Consider the following 25,675-nt stretch of genomic DNA (forward strand, 5'->3'; position numbering starts at 1 on the left):
TCTCCTCTTCTTCTAGGGGTGGAAGATGTCGAAGGAAACCTGACAAGTTGCTGCAATGCATCTTGAGGATAGAACCCACTGTTACAGGATTCTCATTGTGCTTATCCTGCATTACAGCATCCTGACTGCTGTTATCCTGCACTGCAGGAAACTCATTGTTCTTATCCTGTGTTAACGGAGCCTCACTGCCCTCAATCTGTGTTAATGGACCCTCACTCTATTAACGGATCCTTAGTGTCTACACTTTGTGCCAATGGAGCCTCACTGCTCTCACTTTGTGGGAGTTGGTGGCATGGTGGTAATGTCAGTGGACGAGTAATCTAGGGGCCCAGTATATGCTCTGGGGGCAAGAGTTCAAATCCCCATGGCAGATGGTGGAATATAAATTCAATTAATAAATCTGGAATTGAAAGCTAGTCTCAGTAATAGTGAGCATAAAACTATCATCGATTGTTGTAAAAACCCACCTGGTAAAGAAATCAGCCATCCTTACCTGGTCTGATCTACATGTGACTGCAAGCCCACAGCAATGTGGTTGATTCTTAACTGTCCTCTGAAATGGTCTAGCAAGCCACTCAGTTCAATAAAGATTTCAAAAAATGTGTTAATGGACCTACACTGCCCTCACTCTGTGTTAACGGACCCTCACTGCCCCTATTCTCTATTAATGACCCTCACTGAGCTAACCCAGAGTGGGGGCAGTAAGGGTCCATCAACACAGAATGGGGTCAGAGAAGGTCCACCAACACAGAGTGCAGGTCCATTAACACAGAGTGGGAGCAGTGGAGGTCCACTAACACAGAGTGGGGGATCCATTAACACAGAGTGGGAGCAGTGGAGGTCCATTAACACAGAGTGGGAGCAGTGGAGGTCCATTAACACAGAGTGGGAGCAGTGGAGGTCCATTAACACAGAGTGGGGATCCATTAACACAGAGTGGGGGTAGGAGGGTCCACTAACACAGAGTGGGGGTCATGAGGGTCCACTAGCACAGAGTGGGCATCCATTAACAGAGAGTTCAGGCAGTGAGGGTCCGTTAAAACAGAATGGGGGCAGTGAGGGTACATTAAAACAGAGTGGGGGAAGTAAGGGTCCATTAAAACAGAGTAAGGGCAGTGAGGGTCCATTAACACAGAGTGGGGGCAGTGAGGGTCCACTATTACAGAGTAGGGGCGGTAAGGGTCCATTAACACAGAGTGGGGGCAATTAGGGTCCACTAACACAGAGTGGGGGTCCATTAACACAGAGTGGGGGCAGTGACGGTCCATTGACACAGAGTGGGGGCAATGAGGGTCTGTTAACACAGGGTGGGAGTCCGTTAACAGAGAGTGAGGGTCAGTTAACACAGTTTTTAAATCTGTATTGAATTGAATGGCTTTCTCGGCCATTTCAGAGGGCAGTTAAGAGTCAAGCCTATCAGTTGGTGATCTCGTGTGTACACAGAGACGCCCATCAGTCTTAAGGCCACCTGCCACAGCAACTCAATACTTCAAGTACACAAAGGAAAGGCTCTCTTGGCGCCCTGATTCAGGTGGGCTGTTGATGCTGAGTTGTGGGTTCTTGGCAATCCAGTTCAGCTCTGCAGGGAGCTAAACAACCAGAGGTAGGAGTTTGAGGGAAGGCAGAGCCTGGAAGCTTCTTCCCAGCTCTTGAAAGCAAGAACTCCAGAACTTCAAATGAACACTAAAGTTTGCGCTGTCTAATCCTGATCAGCCACATTCCCTTATGCTACTCACAGGGTCCTATTGTATTTCAGTGTTTTTAACAGCTTAAATCTGGACGTATAACCTTCTCTGTTGTCCTTAACCCTAGCTTATTCAACTAAGCATGTTTTCAAAAAGGAATTAACGACACATGACCTACTGTACTTCTGATTTTACTGGCAATCTGTTATACATGTCTGCTACCATCAGGGCAAACATCAGGGCTGTCCTTGAATTTCCAGGAGTTGAAGATTAATTTCCAGGACACTGTTAGGAGCAACCTTGGGAAAAAGTCAGAGGGCCATTAAAATAAAAGTGTTTTCTGGGAAGCGTGCTGAGGGAAGTACGGATGAAAATTGTAGAGGCTCTGGTCACAATCTTCCAATTTTCTTCAGGTATGGGATCAGTGCCAGAACTGGAGGATTGCAAATGTTACACGCTAATTCAAATAAGGGTGATAAATCCGGCAACAATAGGCTAATCGGCCTAAAATTGATCGTTAGGAAACTTTGAGAGACAATAATCTGAGACAAAATTAATTGGCACTTGGAAACATATGGGTTAATAAAGATCTTGCATGGATTTGTTGAAGGCAAATTGTGTTTGACTAACTTGATTAGGTTCTTTGATGAAGTAACAGAGAGGGTTGAAAAGGTGCAGTATGTTGGATATATGTTTGGACTTTCAAAATTTTAATAGAATTGTTAGCATAATTGAAGCCACTGAGATTGAAGGGGCAGTGGCAGCATTGGATATAAAATTGGTGAAGATACAGAAAGGAGAGATTAGTGTGAATGGTTGTTTTTTGGAGCAAAGTATACATTGGTATTCCCCAGGAACCGGTATTAGGACAAATGTTCTTTTTGATATATATTAATGGTCTGGACTTGGGTATACAGGGCATAGTTGCAGATGATCGCCATTGTCCGCTGTCCATCGATTTGAGGAAGACGTCTACTCAGAGTCACGAGTTTCTGCCATGGATCTTCATGTGACTGAACAGACTGATTCTCAACCCTCAGTTCTTTGGGTACTTGGGGCAGGGCATAACATGAGGTCGTGGGATCCGGAGTACAGGGTTTGCTTCCTTTTCGTTCCTTCTCTGCAACAACCCTGCCTCATATTAAGAGATGATGACTCAAAGTGTTTTTTTTAATCATTCATGGGATATGGGCTTCGCTGGCTGGGCCAGCATTTATTGCCCATCCATTATTGCCCTTGAGAAGGTGGTGTTGAGCTGCCTTCTTGAACCGCTGCAGTCCATGTGGTGTAGGTACACCCACAGTGCTGTTAGGGAGGGAGTTCCAGGATTTTGACCCAGCGTGATACAGCCTGGTGGACAAGCTGTCTGCATTTTGAATGATCAGTAACAAGCTCCTTCCAGTTGTTAATGTCAATGCTACCACGTTTCAAGGAGAGCTTCAGGATGTCTCTGAAGCATTTTCTTTGTCCTCCCCTGGGACATTAGCCATTTGAGAGTTGAGAAAACGGATTTTGGCAGGCGAGATGGTATTCAACCATCCGGACAGTCCATTAAATTGATTTTGCAGGAGTTTTCCCTGAATGCTTGTGGAACTGACTTTAAGAAGGACACTAGCATTTGCTTGATGGTCCTCCCATTGAATCCAGAGGATGTGGCAGGAGCGTTGCTGATGGATTTTCTTCAACGCTCTTATGTGTCGCTGATATACAGTCCAGGTCTCACTGCGGTACAGGAGGGTGGTGACGGTAACTGATCTGTATGGGAAGTGCTCAACATATTCCAGAGTCTCTCCTTCAACATATATGGGAGGTGGGTTATTTGGCTGACCAGGTGTGGGTTGATACATGAGTTTGTTTTGGCAACATTCAAGGACAGGCAGAGTGTCTTGTACGCAGCATTGAAGAGATCGAGGGCAGCTTACAAATCAAATGCAGAGTGGCAATAACACTGCAGTCATCTACAAACTGTAGATCGTGTATATTAATGGAGGTCAGCTTAGTTTTGGCACAGAGGTGACTGAGGTTTTTGGCCATCTAGACACATTGTCCAACTCCATCAAAGTTGATTTTGCAGGTGTTTTCCCTGAATGCTTGTGGAGCTGTTTGACAGTCCTCCCACTGAGGATGCAGAGAAGGCATTGCTGACGGCATTTCAAAACCATAATTCAAGGATTTGAGCTCAGAAGAGGGAAGAATAATTCAAATTTAACTATTGCACACTGGAGGGTGGGAAACATGTGGAATAGACTGCCAATGGAGACACTGGAGGAGGTTGGTGTTGGAAAATTCAAGAGTGATTTGGGTAGATTGCTGGTGACCAAGGTGAAGGGTAGAGTGCAGGGGGAGGCTGAGATCTGAGTCCTGGTCGATTGCCCCAAATAGCCTCTTCATTCCTGGATATTTCTCTTGTTTCTCTGCAGTTTGTGACAGCAGTGTTGCATACATCCCTTCGCATCCTCTCCCTTCACACTGGGCAGTGACACTGCAGCTGGGTATCTGGAACTGTGTTGCATTTAAGAGAATGGAGGAGGGGGTGGTTAGCTGGTGTAATTACCCCTTCGACCATCAGACATCCGTGACCAAGAAGGGAAAGGGCAGTAATGTCATGGCAACAAGGATATGTAATCCTCACATGGGGCTATCACTGTTCCTGAATCACCAGCGGGTCAGTGGTCTGAATTTCACGCTCATCTGGCATGTGTGATCTGTGGGCCCAGGAGCGACTGTGGTGTCCGCTTCTGCCCGCGAGCGTCGGAACAACGAGATTTCACACTGGCTGGATAACTAAGGTGTGAAATGTGCCGGACACTGGTGCAGCACTGCTGGCAGGGGTGGGAGTGTGGTGGGCGCCAGGTGGAATGGTGACCAGGAGGGGGGTATAAAACAAGCCCAGGCAGCTCCCTGAAGGCTGCCAGGAGTTGGGAGGAGCCGAACAGATCTGTCGATGCGAGACTGGAAAATTTGGCATAAGCAATGGCCTCAGCACCCAGTAGGCACGGCAGGTGGAATGGCCAATGCTGGTGGGCACTCTGCCACACAATTCTCATGACTGCCAGTGCGCTCTAGAGGAGGCAGTGAGTGCCCGGCGTGAAATGCTCGGCGTGTGGGATGGTAACAGGGTCACCCCACAAGATGAAGGCGGCCTGGATGGAAGTGCTGCACAGGTGAGCAGAAATGATATGGTGCGCTGCACATGGCTTCAGTGCCAGAAACAGTTCAATGATCTTCTGTGTTCCGCAAAGGTCAGTACCAACTTGGCATGGTACTGAGTATAGATGTCTTGGAGGGTGGCTATAAGTTGCAGTCCTCAGGGGTGTGAGATGCATTGTGCCAAATGGCACATATCCTTGTGCTTGCCAATGGTGGGAGATGTTGCTGCTCACCTTGTGTGCACAGAAGGACGTGGGGTGCCAATCTGGTGGGCACCTCAAGCTAGATTGCCAGTGGGGCGGGGGCAGGCGTGTCGCGAGGCTGGAAAGGTGCAGGTAGAGGATGGACTAATGAATACACTTGTTTACATTCAGAAGAAGAGAAGCCATAATGTGCTGGAGCGCACACAAAAAGGTGGCGGGGTATCCAACATCCTGATCCTGTCCAGGTGTGAGATGGACTCCCTGGACATGGAATACGAGTTTTTTTTTATTCATTCACAGGATGTGGGCTTCGCTGGCTGGGCCAGCATTTATTGCCCATCCATTATTGCCCTTGAGAAGGTGGTGGTGAGCTGCCTTCTTGAACCACTGCAGTCCATGTGGTGTAGGTACACCCACAGTGCTGTTAGGGAGGGAGTTCCAGGATTTTGACCCAGTGACAGTGAAGGAACGGTGATATATTTCCAAGTCAAGATAGTGAGTGACTTGGAGGGGAACTTTGAGGTGGTGCTGTTCACATCTATCTGCTGCGCTTGTCCACCTAGGTGGTAGTGGTTATGGGTTTGGAATGTGCTGTTTAAGCAGCCTTAGTGAATTCCTGCTGTGCATCTTGTAGATGGTGCACACTGCTGCTATTGTGCATCGGTGGTGGAAGGAGTGAATGTTTGTGGATGTGGTGCCAATCAAGCGGATTGCTTTGTCCTGGACGGTGTCCAGCTTCTTCAGTGTTTTGGGAGCTGCACTCATCCAGGCAAGTGAGGAGTATTCCATCACACTCCTGATTTGTGCCTTGTAGATAGTGGACAGGCTTTGGGGAGTCAGGAGGTGAGTTACTCATCGCACGATTCCTAGCCTTTGATCTGCTCTTGTAGCCACAGTGTTTATATGGCTAGTTCAGTTCAGTTTCTGGTCAATGGTAACCTCCAGGATGTTGATAGTGGGGGATTCAGTGATGGTAATGCCGTTGAACATCAAGGGGCAATGGATGGATTCTCTCTTGTTGGAGATGGTCATTGCCTGACACTTGTGTGGCGTAAATGTCACTTGCCATTTGTCAGCCCAAGTCTGGATATTGTCCAGGTCTTGCTGTATTTGGACATGGACTCAGCTGGAGCCATGAACAGCCTTGGCACCTGAAAGTGTTGCAGGATGTATGCATCTTGAGAGCTGCCGGGGTACCTTGGACAGACTTACAGAATCTGAGTCTTGTGGTTGGAAACTACCTGCACGTTCATGGAGCGGTAACCCTTCCTGTTCATAAAGGCACCCAGCTGCCCCGCTGGTGCCTTGATGGCCACATGAGTGCAGCCTATGGCACTCTGGACACGCAGGAACCCAGCAATCACTGTGAAGCCTCTGGCTCGCTCAGCCTGGCTGGCTTTGTCCATCCGGTAACGAACGAATGTGAGGACTCATCTGAACAGAGCATCAGTTACGAGCTTGACGCAGCTATGGACAGCTGATTTGGACACTCCACACGTGCACACACTCCATTCCACTGACCCTGGAAAGATCTGGATGGATAAAAATTGAGGGCTACTGTGACCTTCAGAGTCACTGGCTTTGGGTCCCCACCCACACAGTTGGAGGCGATCTCCAGCACAATCATCAGGCATAATGATGTCACGATGTCCCTAGAGAGGCAGAATCTCCTGCGGCACTGGACCTCGGACATGTTGAGTTGGCTGGGTTGCTGCCTGTACACTCTGGCTGCAGGATTGTGGCGCCTTCTGCAGCCCCATCTGCCTTGCTGTACCTGCACCTCCTGTGCCTGTGCCTCTCCTCCCACAGTTCTCTCCCTGTGGCGCTACCTGTGGACACCTGGCCTCCTCTCCCTTCTGCCCCTTTCTTCATCCTCAGAGGGGTTACCCTCAGTAGAGTACACAATCCCCATCAGCTGAGATGCACATGGCACTGGCCCATGCACTGAAGGCTGCACTGGGCAGAAATGCTCCAACAGAGTTGACAAAACCAAAAGAAGTCCTCAGAGCAAGGTTAACAAAGCAAATACTTCGGAAAAAACCAGAGGAAAAGGTCTGAAATCTCAACATTAAAGCAATAGCAAACTCTCACTTGAATTCCTAACAACTCACATAGCCAATGCTCCTGCCCCCTTTTATCCAGCCCTTGGATGAGAAAAGTGAAAACATGGGATGGCCGCCTGCCCGTGCTCCCCGTACAGCGACCAAATAATCACACGGGCATCATAAAATTCCAGCCAACTGCCCTTTTCACTGCCTTAAGTGGCTGATTAGCTGTTGGCAGGCGCGTTGCTGACTCCCACACGCACCTGCCGACCATAACATCATGCAAGTGCACGATGACATTGGGACACGAGCCCGACATTATCACGCGCCCGACATTATCACGCGCGGTTGAAAGTTATTCTGGGTCGGCTGTTCACCCAAAACTAATATGTAAAATTCTGGCCAGTATCTTGGGACTCCCACCAACAATACTAAGGGGACCTTCATCACACAGACTGCAGCGGTTCAACCCTTTAAGGAGCAATTAGAGATGGGCAGTAAATGCTGGCTTTGCCAGCAACACCCACATCCTGAGAATAAATAGAAAGAAAGAACTGCTGCCCAGATTGTTGAAACAGGATGAAAGCTGGGAAATAGAGAAAGCTGAAAGCAGCTTAAAGACTGTTTGCTTTCTCATGTTTATCTTGTATTCCCTCTGTCTCTCTATCCTGCCCTTTGGCTCTCTTTCCCTCGCCCCCCACTCCCCCACTGCGTGCTCAGTGTCTGTCTCTCTTTTCTTTTTCTTTCCTCCCTTGTGCTTTCTCTCTCCTCCCTCCCCACCTTCTCAGGTCTCAGACTGTATAAGTAGCTGCTCCTAATAGAGTACCATTGGATTAACTTCAACTACAGTTGGTTAATTGAAAATCTAGATGTGGCTAATTAGTAGTAAATAAAAATGTGCAATGGACACTATTACCAATTGTGTGATCTCAATATTCATTCGTACGATTTGTGTACGTGAATTTTAACTTATCTGTTCATTAACTGGTAAAGTGGTGAGAAGGAAAGCAGAATGTGTAAGTGTGTTCTGATCATTGTGGTTGCTTTACTTAGTTGTTTACTGAATGATGGAGTTGTTTGCTCTACACAGGTGAAATACATTTACACCTGCAGTGTGCACAAAGCAGTTTCCACTAAAATCAATGACTGTGGCTAAAATGGTATCATGCAGCGGGCGGTCGAGGGGGTTGTCTGACCCGACTGTCTGCCCCTCTTCCGCGGCTATGTTTGCAGCCGGGTGTCCCTGGGGAGGGAGCACGGGGTGTCTGCCGGCACCGTCGAGGCCTCCCGTGCCTGGTGGGCACCGCGGGGACTGGGGTGCTTTACTGACCCACTTAATCACATTTTGGTTTGACGTTTGTGAGTTTTCTTTAAACTTTGCCTTTGGTTTTACAGCTATCCTAATTTAGGGGCTGTGTTTACTTTATCACTCATTTTGTTGATTTAGTTTATTTGGTTGACCTCTAAAAGAGTTAAAATGGTCTCGCCATAGTTACAACTGTGGCTTGTCGATAATTGCTATTGGGTGAAACTGACCTAATACTGTGGATGTCTCACCTGTGCTATTCGATGGGACTGATTCAGCCAAGTTTGTCTTTAGAGCTCGTCCTGATAGCTGGCTGTCGAAGGCAATTACTCTGAAAGAGATAAAAACACTGGTTTCATTTCATTTACACACTCCGACATAAAGCACCCACAGCATATAATGCATAGTGCTTATTATGTAATATACAGAATGGTGAGTCGAGGGCCATCTACATAGATGTACAGGCCAGAGGGTCTCAGGCTTATTTCCCAGTCTGAGCTATGTTAGCTGATCGCAGGAAGGCAACAACTATAAATAGTGCTGTGGGATCATTAACATTCAGCTGGGAGGTGAGACAGGGCATCGGTTTAAAAATTTATCATAAAGACAGCACTACTGACTGTGTAGCACTCTCTCGATACTGCCCCATCGACAGTACAGCAATCTCTCAGTATTGACCCTCAGACAGCGCAGCACTCCCTCAGTACTGTCCCATCGACAGTACAGCAATCTCAGTACTGACCCTCCGACAGTGCAGCACTTCCTCAGTACTGACCCTCCGACAGTGTAGCACTCCCTCAGTACTGACCCTGGGACAGTGCAGCACTCCCTTGGTACCGCCCTATCGACAGTACAGCAATCTCAGTACTGACCCTCCGACAGTGCAGCACTCCCTCAGTACTGACCCTGGGACAGTGCAGCACTCCCGCAGTACTGACCCTCCGACAGTGCAGCACTCCCTCAGTACTGACCCTTTGACAGTGCAGCACTCCCCCAGTACTGACCCTCCGACAGTGCAGCACTCCCTCAGTACTGACCCTGGGACAGTGCAGCACTCCCTCAGTACTGACCCTCCAACAGTGCTGCACTCCCTCAGTACATCATTGGGAGTGTCAGAATTATGGGGATCAAGCCCATAAATCTGACTTTATAGATGTGAGAGAGTGCTGTCCACTGAGCCAAGGGGAACAAATGAATAAAATAAAAGTCTGCATTTCTACCACGCCTTTCGTGACCTCAGGATGTTCCAAAGTGCTTTTGGCCAATGAAATACATTTGGAGCCAAACATCATCCTCAGTTTTTTTTATTCTTTCATGGGATGTGGGCTTCGCTGGCTGGGCCAGCATTTATTGCCCATCCCTAGTTGCCCTTGAGAAGATGGTGGTGAGCTGCCTTCTTGAACCGCTGCAGTCCATGTGGTGTGGGTACACCCGCAGTGCTGTTAGGGATGGAGTTCCAGGATTTTGACCCAGCGACAGTGAAGGAACGGCGATATATTTCCAAGTCAAGGTGGTGAGTAAATTGGAGGGGAACTTCTAGGTGGTGGTGTTCCCATCTATCTGCTGCCCTTGTCCTTCTAGATGGTAGCGGTCATGGGTTTGGAAGGTGCTGTCTAAGGAGTCTTGGTGAATTCCTGTAGTGAATCTTGTAGATGGTACACACTGCTGCTACTGTGCGTCGGTGGTGGAGGAGTGAATGTTTGTGGATGGGGTGCCAATCAAGCGGGCTGCTTTGTCCGGGACGGTGTCAAGCTTCTTCAATGTTGTGGGAGCTGCACTCATCCAGGCAAGTGGGGAGTATTCCATTACATTCCTGACTTCCGCCTTGTAGATGGTGGACAGGCTTTGCGGAGTCAGGAGATGAGTTACTCGTCGCACTATTCCTAGCCTCTGACCTGCTCTTGTAGCCACATTATTTATAGGGCTAGTCCAGTTCAGTTTCTGGTCAATGGTAACCCCCAGGATGTTGATAGTGGGGGATTCAGTGATGGTAATGCCATTGAACGTCAAGGAGTAATGTTTGGATTCTCACTTATTGGAGATGGTCATTGCCTGACACTTGTGTGGTGTGAATGTTACTTGTCGCTTGTCAGCCCAAGCCTGGATATTGTCCAGGTCTTGCTGCATTTGGACATGGACTGCTTCAGTATCTGAGGAGTCGCGAATGGTGCTGAACATTATGGAATCATCAGCGAACATCCCCAATTCTGACCTTATGATGGAAGGAAGGTCATTGATGAAGCAGATGAAGATGGTTGGGCCGAGGACACTACCCTGAGGAACTCCTGCAGTGATGCCCTGGTGTTAAGATGACTGAACTCCAGCAATCACAGCCATCTTCTTTTGTGCTAGGTATGACTCCAACCAGTGGAGAGTTATCCCCCTGATTCCCACTGACTCCAGTTTTGCTAGGGCTCCTTGATGCCACACTCGGTCAAATGATGCCTTGATGTCAAGGGCAGTCATTCTTACCTCACCCCTTGATTCAGCTCTGTTGTCCAAGTAGTCCTGTGTTATAGCTTCACCAGGTTGACACCTCATTTTTAGGTGTGCCTGGTGCTGCTCCTATTCCTGCACTCTTCACTGAACCAGAGTTGATCTCCTGGCTTGGTGGCAATGGTTGAGTGGGGGGTATGCCAGGCCATGAGGTTACAGATTGTGTTCGAGTACAATTCTGCTGCTGATGGCCCACAGCTCCTCATGGATGCCCAGTCTTGAGTTGCTAGATCTGTTCAAAATCTAGCCCATTTAGCATGGTGGTAAGTGCCACACAACACAATGGAGGGTATCCTCAATGTGAAGACGGGACTTTGTCTCCACAAAGACTGTGCGGTGGTCACTCCTACCGATACTGTTATGGACAGATGCATCTGTGGCAGGTAGGTTGATGAGGATGAGGTCAAGTATGATATTCCCTCTTGTTGGTTCCCTCACCACCTGCCATAGACCCAGCTATGTCCTTTAGGACTCAGCCAGATCGGTCACTGAAGTCCCCCACCCAGAGTACATTCTGTGTCCTTGCCACCTTCAGTGCTTCCTCCAAGTGGTGTTCAACATGGAGGAGCACTGATGACATACCCAGGGATAGTATCGTTGGTGTGTGGAACATTATCTGTAAGATATGATTCTGTGAGGATGTCTATGTCAGGCACTTGCTTGAGACTAGCCAGCTCAGGGTCGACAGGGCTGAGACTGTCATTGTCGTTTCCGGTGCCTAGGTCGATGCTGGGTGGTCCATCCGGTTTCATTCCTTTTTTGTGACTTTGTAGCGGCTTGTTACAACTGAGTGGCTTGCTGGGCCATTTCATAGGGTATTTAAGAGTCAAACACATTGCTGTGGGTCTGGGGTCACATGTAGGCCAGACCAGGTAAGGATGACATTAAAGGGCATTAATGAACCAGATGGGTTTTTACAACAATTATCATCATTAGACTTAAAATTCCAGATTCTTATTGAATTCAAATTCCACCATCTGCTGTGGGGGGATTCGAACCCCGGTCGCCAGAGTGTTACCCTGGGTCTCTGGATCACTAGTCCAGTGACAATACCTTTGCTGTCGCTGGGTCAAAATCCTGGAACTCCCTCCCTATCGGCACTGTGGGTGCACCACACGGACTGCAGCAGTTCAAGGATGCAGCTCACCACCACCTTCTCAAAGACAATTTGGGATGGGCAATAAATGCTGGTCTTGCCAGCAACAGTCACATCCCATGAACGAATATATTTAAAACAATCTGTTTTAGTGATGCTGCTTGATGGATAAATAGCGCCTTGGAAACAGGGATGAACTTCCCTGCTCTTCTTCAAAACCATGCTTCAGAATCTTCGGTGTTCAGCTGAGAGAACAGAAGGGGCCTCAGTTTAATATCTCTGACAGTGCGGCATTCCCCCAGTAGTGCACCAGTGTATCAGCCTAGATTTTAGTGCTCAAGTCTCTGGGCTGGGATGTGAAGCCAGGATCTTCTTACTGAGATTTTAGAAAAAGATACCACTGAGCCAAAACTGACATTTGAGTAGGGCAAAAGAAGTTATTGAGGCACTGATAATTTAACAGGCAAGCTGGTAGGATGGGCATGGGTTCTTACTGGCTAGGCAGCTCCAAAATGACCTGTTCCCCTGACCTTTGGCAGAGCTATGACGGGGGGGGAAAGGCACAGATGACAGCCACTTCTGTTACTGAGAAGGAAGAGATCTCACAGAAAGCAGGTCACCTGTGTAACAGGGCAGGAGTGGGCATCTGAATGATAAGTGTGTTTGATAGGGCGTGTGCTGTAAATCCAGAGCAGAGCGCAGTGTGGAGCAGGTTACAGGTCCCCCAAGGGCATCACTCTGTTATTTTCAGACCTCGTAATGTGACCCTGCCAATCGTTTAAAGATTTATTCAGTGTTTTCCACTGGCCTGTACCCAATCCTATCTCTGCAGTCCTCTCTCCCTCTCGCCTTCACACAGGCTCAAGAAACAAATAAGTGAAGCCTTGATTGACTAGCACAGAAATCCACTTTCCCTTGCTCAATAATTTTTCATTCAGGAGTCACCTTTAGTGGCATAAAGTGAATGCTGCACCAAACATGTGGGACATGTATTCATATATAGCACCTTCTCACTTCTCAGAAAAATTCCAAGTAAATTAATTTGAAACGTAATTACTTCTGTTCTGTAGCAAATGAGCCAGGCATTTTGCACAGTGAGATCCCACCAAATACAGCAATGTGTTGAACATGTGGGTTTATGTCAGTTGTGTTGTTACAGGGAGGAATGCTGGCCCCAACTCTGGGGGAACTTCCCTGTTCCCCGATCAATACTGTCCTCGGGATCTGCTACATCCAACTAAACAAGCAGACAGCACCTTGGCTTTAAGATGCATTTGAACGATGATACCTCTGACAGTGCAGCACTCTCTCAATGCTGCCCCTCGGCAAGTGCAGCAAACTCTCAGAACTGATCCTCTGACAGTGCAGCACCCCAAGTACTGATCCTGCCACAGTGTGGGGCTCCCTCAGTACTGACCCTCTGACAGTGTGGCGCTCCCTCAGTACTGACCCTCCAATATTGCAGTGCTTCCTCAATATTGACCCTCTGACAGTGCAGCACTCCCTCAGTACTGACCCTCCGTCAGTGCAGAGTCCCCTCAGTGTTGACCCTCTGACAGTACAGTGCTCCCTCATTATGGTCCTGCTTGCAAATCAAGTGGTGAAAGAGAGGGAGGAAATTAAAACAATTCCAATCACCAGGCAAAAGGATATGAAGAAAACACTGTGCAGTGCTCTTCCATACTGCTACTCTGAAAGTGCAGTGCTCCCTCAGTACTACACCTCTGACAGTGCAGTGCTCCTTCAGTATGCCTCACTGACAGTATAGCTCTCCCCTCAGGACTGCCTATCTGACAATATTGAGGGAGTGCTACATTGTTGGAGGATCAGTACTAAGGGAGTGCTGAACTGTCTGAGATGCAGGATTACAGGACTACATTGCCATTCCTTCACTGTCGCTGGGTCAAAATCCTGGAACTCCCTCCCTAACAGCACTGTGGGTGTACTGACACCACATGGACTGCGGTGGTTCAAGAAGGCAGCTCACCACCACCTTCTCAAGGGCAACTAGGGATGGGCAATAAATGCTGACCCAGCCAGCGACACCCACATCCCATGAGTGAATAATAAAAAAAAATAACAGGCCAGAGTCAAAGAATGAAGAGTTCCTCGGGGAAGGGTTGTAGGTCTGGAGAAGAACAACAAGATAGGGATGGGTAAAGTCGTGAAGGAGTTTAATTACAAGGGGGCAAATTTTAAATTGAAGGAGTAGGAGGACTAGGAGCCAATGTAGGTCAGCAAGGTTTGGTTGATTAGAACTTGATGTAGTATGGAATGAGGGGAGCAGAATTTTAGATGAATTGATATTTATAGATGAAAGATGCGAGACATTTGACTAGTCGAGTCAGGATTACAACAGCAGATGAGATAAACAGGGTCATGGGCAGAGACAGGATTGTAAGGATTATTAGAAATTTCTAACCTAGGAGTGTTTGATGTAACACTGAAAATGGAGCTTTGCCCTGTATTAAACGTATCTAATCGGCATCCCCACAACTGTGTACAAATCACAAACAAATACCCCTGCTCTGCTCTCGCTCCATAACCCAGCTGTTGCAGTGGCATTTGAAGTCATGTCTATCTATCATTAATTGGGTCTCTGTAACATAACCACTCTGCTACTGTTCTGATATAGAACTGGGGACAATGCTCAAGGTTGGATCGGCCAGATCTGGACAAAGTGCACATGGCGGGTCTGATCAGAACTGGACGCAGTGCTCATGGTGGGTCTGGCCAGAACTGGACGCAGTGCTCATGGTGAGTCTGATCAGAACTGGACGCAGTGCTCATGGTGGGTCTGGCCAGAACTGGACACAATGCTCATGGCGGGTCTGATCAGAACTGGACGCAGTGCTCATGGTGGGTCTGGCCAGAACTGGACGCAGTGCTCATGGTGAGTCTGATCAGAACTGGACGCAGTGCTCATGGTGAGTCTGATCAGAACTGGACACAGTGCTCATGGTGAGTCTGATCAGAACTGGACACAGTGCTCATGGTGGGTCTGGCCAGAACTGGACGCAGTGCTCATGGTGAGTCTGATCAGAACTGGACACAGTGCACATGGTGGGTCTGATCAGAACTGGACGCAGTGCACATGGTGGGTCTGATCAGAACTGGACGCAGTGCTCATGGCGAGTCTGATCAGAACTGGACACAGTGCTCATGGTGGGTCTGGCCAGAACTGGACGCAGTGCTCATGGTGAGTCTGATCAGAACTGGACACAGTGCTCATGGTGGGTCTGGCCAGAACTGGACAAAGTGCTCATGGCGAGTCTGATCAGAACTGGACGCAGTGCTCATGGTGTGTCTGGCCAGAACTGGACGCAGTGCTCATGGTGGGTCTGGCCAGAACTGGACGCAGTGCTCATGGCGAGTCTGATCAGAACTGGACAAAGTGCTCATGGTGGGTCTGACCAGAACTGGACGCAGTGCTCATGGTGGGTCTGATCAGAACTGGACAAAGTGCTCATGGTGGGTCTGACCAGAACTGGACAAAGTGCTCATGGCCGGTCTGATCAGAACTGGACGCAGTGCTCATGGCGAGTCTGGCCAGATCTGGACAAAGTGCTCATGGTGGGTCTGACCAGAGCCCTTCCAGTTTGAGCGTCAGTACATACTGTATGTGCCAATATTGAGGCATGGATTGGAACCATTTATCAACTGAAATCTCTCAACTTACTTTGCAGTTCATGGATGTTTAACCTTTCCTAGTTTTTAGTTGGATGGTAAATTTGAAATACCACAGTCCTCTAAGTATATTTACTAAGCTATTTTGTGGTTAAAATCAAACGAAGGTAGACTGTGATCTGATTGAAACCAATGTTGAGCAATGACATGCTCCAAATCCCCCATGTTATCACAGGGCTGATTAAGCAAACAGAACTACTACCGTGGGATGTCTGGCATTGGGGCAGCAACTGGGGCAGATCCTGTGGCAGCATTTAAAAAGACCATATGATATTCCTCCCTGCACTGTTTTAACATAGGCAGCAACCCACCATGTGATTGTATGGCAACAGTGTTAACCTCAATTTCATTCCCATTAAGTGTGCATCAGAACAGAATGACCCTGACATTGATATGGTCGCTTTCTGACTGAAGGCAATGTGTAACTTTATTTTGAGCATTCCCGCCTGGAAGTTAGTCTGGTGAACAGATTTGGCTTGCAGTGGGGGAGGGAGCGCTCTGGAGCAGAGTCCGCAGCTGCTGGTGAGGGTATGGTGGTGGGGTAGGAAGGAAGAGGGAATGTGGTCCCTGATCCCAGGGAGGTCTGATCCCTCACCCCAAGGACCCTATCCTGGTGGGGTGGTTGAGGATGGTATCCGATCCAAGGCAAATGGATAAGCTGGGATGGTTGGGGCTTGGGGAGGCAGGGTAATAAGCACATTCCTCTCCTGGTCCACAAGTAGTGCTTCTCCCTGAAGCTGTCTGTGTTTCCGATCAGCTGATCGATTTTGAGAGGCTGAGGAAATTCGGCCAGCCATGGCTAAACCAGGAAAACATGTTCAATCTGGGGCTGTCAGTTTCATTAAAATAATTAAATGGCCACTTGACCCCCAGCCCTGCTGCCCCACCCCCACCTCTGTTAAGCCTGGCAGGTTGGAGTCTGGTTTGAGATGTTAAAAATTTTAATTTCACCTGATCTTGACCCACCTGGTTTGAGGTTAAAATTCACCCCAATGTTTTCACTTTAATTTTGTGACAGTTTCTCAGGTAAAATCCAAATGCATCAGGGCTACTCAGCTACGGTGTGAGAGTCAGGGTGTGCAACGGGGGGTTTGCATGGGAGGGACAGTGTACAGGAGGGGAGAGGGCATACAGGAGGGGGGCAGATGTACAGTGGGGGGGGGCATACGGTGAGGGGGTAGCAGGATGGGACATACGGGAGGGATGATGAACAAGGAGAGGGGTAACATACAGGAAGCAGGACTGTTAGTGCACAGGAGGGTTAATGTAAGCTGCTTACTATTCACCCTTGGCAGGGTTAGTGTTTATCCAGTAGGACTGGAATCTAATTTCGAGTGAGTGCCTGAACTTCTCCACATTTTTGTGGTTTGTGCAGTGTGCAGGGCCTGAGTGTGGGAAAAAGGGAAACGTCAGCACAAAATTGAGCAAAATAAAATGAAGGAGGCGGTGGGGATTCCTCGTGAATGAACGATGCACTGTAGCGGCAGATGAAGGTGTGTTCTGAAAGTCGGACACTGATAGACTTAGCAGGGGGAGGAGAGGGGGAGATGCCTGGACTAGAGGAGCAGATTTTCCTCAACCATATTCAGAAGTACTGTTTCTCAGTAAGACTGTACTGTAAGACTCATTCCCAAATCCCTGCATGGTGCCTCCAACAAGCAGCGTTAAAGCAGGAGTGCCACAGCCTTTTGAGTAAATTAGAAGTGTGAACCCCCAAATTGGTAGCAGGTTGAGACAAACCTCACTGCACCTGAACTCAGTGGTTTCCAATATACAAAACATGACACGGAAACAAACACCAATAAATAGGCTCACATACCAATACCTAATGAGACTGCTGAAACACCGCTGTTGCAGAAAGATGCCAACATTCCCTGTCCTCCGTTCTTCTTCTCTTATTCATCTTTCTCCCTTATCCTCTATCCAGATCATATTTTTATTATTTTATCTTTGACCATAAGATTCCTTGGGAATTCTGCCAATCTTCCTATGTGATTCAGGAATACACTGAGATCGTGGCCCAAGCAATTTTCGGCCCTTTCATTCTGCTGTTTTGTTGAAGTAAGGATCCTTGCTGTGTGTAGCAACGTTGTAAAGTCATCTATCCTTGGTCAGGGAAATAATAACCGGCTATCAATGAATAGCAGGCTTTTGTACAGTGTGTACCTCCCACTAAGTGACATATTTGCTGCTCTGTCACTATTTAGCTCTCGGATAGCCCCCCCCCGCCTCCAGCTTGGTTGCTGGGCAGACAGCTCTGTGGCAGTGCTCCAAGGTTGGGTTCTTAAGGTAATCCAACAGCTTGATGGTAACTTTCACTGGTCCAGTCCCCACTGCCATATGCAGTGCACAATGTAACTGGAGGGCTGAGAGGTGGCAGGGCAAGGAATCCATAACAGTAATCAACCATTCCACATTTGGGAAGGACAATGAATAGACAGTGTGGATGGCAGTGATGGTGTCCCATGAATTTTTTTTTGATGCCTATAAGAATCCCTGCTTTGCTGTGTTCCATTTTAAGCATTATTTATCGGCCTGCATGAATCGATCAATAGCTTTTACACTATTAGACGGTCCATTTCCTAACAATAAAAACATGAACTCTGTCAGGGTTATGCTGTGGGAAATTACACAATATCAGTGTCTATGCTCAGAGAAGTCGACACTTTTACAACTTACTGCCTAGGTTCAGGCATTTACTCATAATTTGCCATCAAAACCAACTTGGGCATCAGAAAAATCTGTGATGTAGGAAGAACCAAACTGCACCCTGACTATATAACAGAGCATGGAACTGGTGATAGCAATAGGGAATAACTGGCATTGTAAAGAAATCACACTTTGCTCGAATGAACCACAGTTGAAGTAGCACCTTTGTAACTGATGCCTGTGGTAATGGGAAATGGTCACTGCTAGTTGCTGGTAGAGGTGGCTGTTCACAATAAACATAGATGATGTAAACTACAGCTCATCCAAAACTCTGCTGCCCATATCCTAGCTCACATTAAGTCCCGTTCACCCACTACCCTTGTGTTTGCTCATCTTCCCTGAGGCAATGTCAGAGGGGGAACCAAAGTTAAAATTCTCATCCTTGTTTTCTAATCTCTCCATGGCCTCACACCGCCCTATCTCTTTAACTTCCTACGAGAAATCTCTACTCCACCAATTGTGGCTTTTTGTGCATTCCCTAATTATCGTCTTTGATATGTCACAGGTCTATATTTCAGCACTGACTCAAGTTGACAGCCACCTTGTGCAGGTTGGTCTATCTGGTTGTACAAGGATGGAGTTAATCCTGATCAGATCATGGCTCTGTTTAGCTTCCCTCACCTGAGGAACTGGAGAGGGGCATCACACCTCTACTTGCCCAGTAAACCATCTGCCCAATCAGGGTCTGCACAAACCTGTAGCCTCTGTCAGAGTTACTTACAGCACCACATCCACCCAACCAGGCAGTTCTTAGCTTGAGCCCAGTGTAAACATAGCATCAGCATCAGGCATTTCATGACTGGAGGGAGGTGGTGGCGGGGGGGTGAAGAGGCTGCTTGGCGAGCCGAAGGAAAAGAAAGAGACACAGACTGTTGAGACAAGTGGAGGGCTGTTGGGAACTGCTCCTGCAAAGGTTTTTAGTTTTGTTTTTCTGCTCCTGAGACAGTTCAGTGGGTGAGTGCACTGCCCAGGATGTGACCGAACAGAAAGCCCCAAGTTCCAGGAACTTTTCCTTCTTTATTCTTTAATGGGATGTGGGTGTCACTGGCAAGGCCAGCATTTATTGCCCATCCCTAATTGCTCTTGAACTGAGTGACTTACAAGGTCATTTCAGGGGGGAGTGAAGAGTCAACCACATTGTTGTGGGTCTGGAGTTACATGTAGGCCAGGCCAGATAGAGACAACAGATTTCCTTCCCGAAAGGAAACTAAAACAATTGATGATAATTGCCATGGTCACCATTACTGAGCCTAGCTTTTGAGTTCAGATTTTTTTTTCCAAGTTAAATTTTAATTTAAAAATTTCTGGTAGCTGGGGGTTTGAACCCATGTCCCCAGAGCATTAGCCTGGGCCTCTGGATCACTAATCCAATGACCATGCCACCATTTCTCCTGGATGGTAATCATTGTCAGGGCAGCAGCACAAGAGTTGACCCATTGGCCTGAGCTCTCATGCAGCAGGGAATTGGTCAGGGTCCCCGCCCCAGCTGTGAGCTGTCAGTGTAGTCTGGCTGGGAGATGATAGATGCAGGCTCTGAATGAATTTGAAAGTCTGCTCTTGAAAATATATACTGTATGCATTATTTTCTATATTACATATCTAACGTATGCCATTCTCTACAAAGTACTCTGCATACACCATCCCCTAAGATATATTGTACATACTATGCTGTATTCAACACATACAACACATCTTTAGAACTGAAAGGTGAGAGTGCAGCCACTGAGCCAAGGCTGACACCTGTGTGTACAGGAATACACATACTGCACCTACTATTCTCTATTTAACATACATGGGGCCCTCAATTCTATGGGGGCCACTAATGCCAGTGTTGTATCCCTGGGTTGTGTGTCAGACATGCTGCCAGCGCTCTAAATTGCAGGCTCATCACACTAAAATAACCACTGGAGATTTAGTGCAACCAATGTGCAACATGGAAGGCAATGTGCTCAAATTGGGAGAGGATGAAGGTTGTAGCTGAGGGTAAATGGGGCAGTTTTGGCACAATGAGCAACTTCCTATAACAGGTGGCTCACGTTAGATTTTGTGGTACTTTGAAAGCATATATTGAGATGGAGGAATTGCAGAAGCAGCCAAAGAACTGAACGGAGCAACGAAGGTGCGTGATGCCACCTCAAGTGCCAGCCAAAAGCTAACTCCCTCAATCTTGATGTAGGAGAAACTGTGACAGGTAGGGAAGCACAGGGTGTAGGTGCCCTGACATTGTTAACTCAGCCAATACAAGGAGCACTAAAGCAGTTAACCTGGCAGAGTTATTAGAAGTGGAGGAAAGGCAGTGGGTCAGAGTGGGTGCTGAGGTGCCTACCTGGGTATCCTCTGAGCGGCTGTCTTTCTGGCCATCCCTTGCTTGTTACTTGGTGGTGGTCTCGGTGGGAGGAGTTGGGTGCTGCTCTCAGAGGCCTCCGCTTTCTGCTGGCTCACTGGCCACTGATTGCAGGGGTTGCTGCTCACTGAGGTTTGATTCTCTGCTCCGAGGGGTGCTGGCCACTGGGTGCTAGCTTCCATGGCTAGCAGCTGGTTTTCTGCAAGGATTGCCTGTAACACCAAGAAACATAGATACACTAAGAATATATACACACAGGTATAAATGTACATATATACACCAATACATATTCATGTATAGGAATATATACATTAACATATACACGTATATAGTTACATACAAATATATATATATACATTAAAATTCATATGTACAGATACATGAATACACAAACACATATATAGATACACACAAACATAAGAAAATACAAACAGGTGGATGCCATTCATATACTATTTAAATGGAGAGAGATTACAGAACTCGGTGGTACAGCGGGACCTGGGTGTCCTGGTACATGAATCACAAAAACATAGTATGCAGGCACAGCAAGTGATTAAGAAGGAAATGGAGTGTTGCCCTTTATTGCAAGGGGAATGGAATATAAAAGTAGGGAAGTTTTACTGCAGCTGTACAGGGCATTGGTGAGACTACATCTGAAATACCGTGTACAGTTTTGGTCTCCTTATTTGAAAAAAGATATAATTGCGTTAGCAGTTCAAAGAGGGTTCACTTGAATCAATCCTGAGATGAGGGGCTTATTTTATGAAGAAAGGTTGGACAGGTTGGGTTTGTAACCATTGGAGTTTAGAAGATTGAGAGGTGAACTTACTGAAACACATAAGATCCTGAGGGGGTTTGATAAACTGGATACCAGGAGGATGTTTCCCCTTGTGGGAGAGACTAGAACCAGGGGGCACAGTTTAAGAATAAGAGGTCTACCATTTAAGACGGAGCTGAGGAGAAATTTTTTCTATTAAAGGATCATAAGTGTGTCTGGAATTCTCTTCCCCAGATAGCAGTGGAGGATGGGTCATTGAATTTATTCAAGGCAGAGTTAAGATTTTTGATTGACAAGGGAGTCAAGCATTATGGGGGGCAGACAGCAAAGTGGAGTTGAGACCACAACCATTTCAGTCATGATCTTATTGAATGGTGGAACAGGCTCGAAGGACTGAATGGGCTATTCCTTCTTCAAAGTCCTATGTTCCAATATTCAGACCCTTCAGCCTGTTCTGTCATTCATTTCGATCATGGCTGATCTGTACCTTAACTCCATTTACCCACCTTTGAGTCATATCTACAATACCCGTACCTCAGGCCTACATATATTGTAAACAAATACATCTTTACAGTAAGTGCAGATGCAGACACACACACAGCACTAAAGCTTCCATTTGTGCATCTCCTTTAAAGAAGAAAAAATAAGGGGCTTCACAGTAGACAAGAAAAGGACACAGAGCCAAAGAGGGAATCTAGACAGCTGATGGCACAGCCATCAATCCGGGGTGAAGGAAGTGGTGGATGAACAAGAGGCCAAAGTCAAAATAATGAAGAGATCCTGGGGGGTGGGGGTGGGCGTTGTAGGTCTGGAGAAGATTAACAAGATAGGGATGGGTAAGATCATGAAGGAGTTTAATTACAAGGGTGCAAATTTTGAATTGAAGACTTAGAAGGACCAGACAGCAACGTAGGTCAGCCAGGACAGAGTGATTGGGTCTTAGTGCGTGATAGAATAAGGGCAGCAGAATTTTGATTGAGCTGTGTTTATGGAAGATAAGAGACATTGGAGTAATTGAATCAGGGTTACAACAGCAGGTGAGCAGAGGCAGGCACAGACACAGGCATGTAAGAGTTACTAGAAGGGCAGTGTAGGAAGTATAGGGAAGTGGGATCAGTTTGGAATTGATGCAGGGCTTTGGTGATACGGGTTAGATGGGTTAAATACATAGCAAAGTCCCTTTTACACTGTTGCATCAAATGCTCCTAGGGTTTTTTGTTTTATTCATTTATGGGACGTGGACTCACAGGACAGAACCACACGTGGTTCAAGAAGGCAGTTCACCACCACCACCTTCTCAAGGGCAATTAGGGATGAGCAATAAATACTGGTCTAGCCAGCGGTGCCCACATCCCATAAATGAATTAAAAAAAGAGACACCTACTCAAGGGGCATTTGACGCAACAGTGTAAAAGGAGCTTTGTTATGTATTTAACCCATCTAACCTGTATCCCCATTGCCCTGCATCAATTCCAAACCAATCCCACTGCCCTGCACTTTCCCCATAGTCCTGTATCTTTCTCTTTTTCAAATATTTATCCAATTTTCCATTAAAAGATGTAATGGCCTCTGCATCACCCATTCCCTACATTTACATCATTGTACACGCCAACAACTCTGTGTTAAGAAATTTCTTCTAACCTCTCTCCTCATTCTCTCAATTACAATGTTAAATCAGGGACCTCTCTGTTCCGGTGGGAACATTCTAAGTTTCTCAAGTCTCTCCCATAACTAGAGTTCCCCATCACTGTCATCATCCTGGTAATCTATATTGTACATTCTCTTCCCGAAAGGACTTTAGTTCAGTTTGGTTTTTAATGACAATCTGACTATATGGTCACCTTTACTGACACCATATTTTTATTTCCACTGAACTGAAATTTTCAAATCATGTGAATTTACCTCACATTCTCAAGATTTTTAGTATGAGCCTTTGGACAACTAAGCTAGTAATATAACCTCTACATACCCTTTTATTTATAAATCCCCAAATTAGGAACACAGGAACAGGAGGTGCCCATTCAATCCCTTGGGGTCTACCGATCTGCAATTATACTGGCCTTTCTGAATCGGTACTGATCTGAGCTACTCAATGGATAGGCATCATGTACTCTCTGGTGAGGGTTCCCAGGACAACTTCCTCATGAAGCAGCACATCCATTGGCTCTTTGACAGGAGACTTTTTGCTGGGACAGTCTGACAACTGAAAACAGGGTCTGTCCGATGCCTCCAAACTACACTCCCTATTACTCTACTTTGTCGTGAGACTTCAACCTCCTACAACAAACTCCCCCACCCTCCCTATCTCTTTGACATCCTTGGAAAAGTATTTAAAATTCATTGCAAACTGTTATATAACTTGAAAGAATACTTCCCTGCCTAGGTGCAACCACTTAACGTTAAGTGGGCATATCTCACATGGGTAGCATGTCCTGCTTTCATAGGGCCACAGAACTGGAGCTATACATTCAAGAAAACAGCAGTGCAGCTTGGTGACTAGATTAACCACTGGGTCCTTCAACTTTTTGAAAGAAAATTGCATAGCTGATTGATAAAGCAGACATTGAGGGATATAGGGAGTGACAGATAATGCAATTAGATTGGGTGGGTTATTGAAGAGTATGGGGAGCGAAAAGGAGGGTGGAATTAGACTGGGTGGGCCAATAAATAGTTTGGGGAGTGAGAAGGAGAGCAGGGTTGGACAGGGTGGAGTAATAAAGCATACAGGGAACAAACAGGAGGGCAGAATTAGACTGGGTGGCTCATGCACAGAAAAACACCAACGGTCAAATGGCCTGCTTCTAAGTTGGAATGTTCCATAATTCTAAACTGCTCTGAAGTAAACTGAGCACATTCTTGTAATGTGAAACTGCCACAACGGATTCTGTGGAAGCCTTTAAATTCCAAGCAGCAAGCTTAATGTACGCAGCAGTGCTACCCAATGCTACAGCGACAACAAGGGAAGTCACCCAAGTCAAACACCAAACTCAATGGAGAGCGGGTGCATGCTAAGATAATTATACTAATATCGCAATGTGGTGGCAAGGCATTCATTTCAGTAAAATTATTTTCTTGGAGCAAGGTGTTCCACTGTTGAATGTAGTCAGGAAGGTTTTGTTTTCAGTAGGGCAGATATTCGGGACAGGCGCTGACCACAGCATCTGGAGCCTGATACAAAGCACATTCTGTTGAGACACGCTGGTAAACGCTGAAGTAAAAACAGACCCTGCTACTGTAAAAACAACACAGTGAGGCTGCGGCTGAAGCCAAAGCCCCACAGGCAATCCTACTGCTTTTGTTTCAAGATGTCGGAGAGTCAAACCAACACATGCACGCGCATAAATTCTACAGGCTAGAATTCCTGACCATTTCCTTTTTATTCTCAACCCCCAATTTGTAATGGTAACTGCAATTTGGGTTGAACGAATATCTGATCGCAGCTAGCTTCTGTTATCTGTCCTGAGGGAGCGCCGCACTGTTGGAGGGTCAGTACTGAAATGTCAGAGGGTCAGTACTGAGGGAGCACCACAATGTTCGAGGGTCAGTACTGAGGGAGCGCCGCACTGTCGGAGGGTCAGCACTGTGGGAGTGCCGCAATGTCGGAGGGTCAGTACTGAGGGAGCGCCGCACTGTCGGAGGGTCAGTACTGAGGGAGCGCTGCACTGTCGGAAGGGGATTACAGAGGGAGTGCAGCAGAGTGGGAGGCGCAGCATGGAGGGAATGTAGCACCATCAGAGGTGCTATCTTTTGGATGAAACCTTAAAGTGACTCTCCATCTGCCTCTCAGAAGAACAGAGGGAAGGTCTGTCACAAGGTGAAAGACAGGACAGATTAAATAATAAAAGGTTTTTTACTGGTTCATTTTCTTCTCGTTTCTTAATTCCTTTATTTTGCACTTGCTATCCTGCCATTCACACTTCATCCAGACACATCTTTTATTTCTTTGCCTGTCCCATAACCAGTCCCTTTGGCTTTTGTACCATGAAGCCTTTTGTCACTTAATCTCTCCTGCCCTCCACCCTATCACAATCTTTCCCTTTACTTCTTCCCTCCCCCTTTCATTTGCTCAAAACCTATCACATCTGTAACTTTTCTCTGTTCTGTTGAAAGGTCAGGGACCCGAAACGTTAACTCTGTTTCTCTCTCCACAAATGCTGCCGGACCTGCTGAGTATTT

The 25,675-nt window shown here is 47.0% G+C and overlaps 1 protein-coding gene across 1 annotated transcript in view; it reads right to left on the minus strand.

The window, feature by feature from the left end:
• The window catches only part of ttll5 (tubulin tyrosine ligase-like family, member 5), a 375,463-nt gene that overhangs the window by 10,511 nt on the left and 339,277 nt on the right, over nt 1-25,675 (minus strand). Inside the window, exons 31-32 of the mRNA XM_078561984.1 lie at nt 20,704-20,933; nt 8,641-8,720 (exon numbers count right to left, since the gene is read on the minus strand). Of these exons, the coding sequence (XP_078418110.1) occupies nt 8,641-8,720; nt 20,704-20,933 (310 nt within the window). The remainder of the gene's footprint in view (nt 1-8,640; nt 8,721-20,703; nt 20,934-25,675) is intronic.

The sequence above is a fragment of the Cetorhinus maximus genome, chromosome 18 (assembly GCF_964194155.1).
Source record: "Cetorhinus maximus chromosome 18, sCetMax3.hap1.1, whole genome shotgun sequence".
NCBI lineage: Eukaryota > Metazoa > Chordata > Chondrichthyes > Lamniformes > Cetorhinidae > Cetorhinus > Cetorhinus maximus.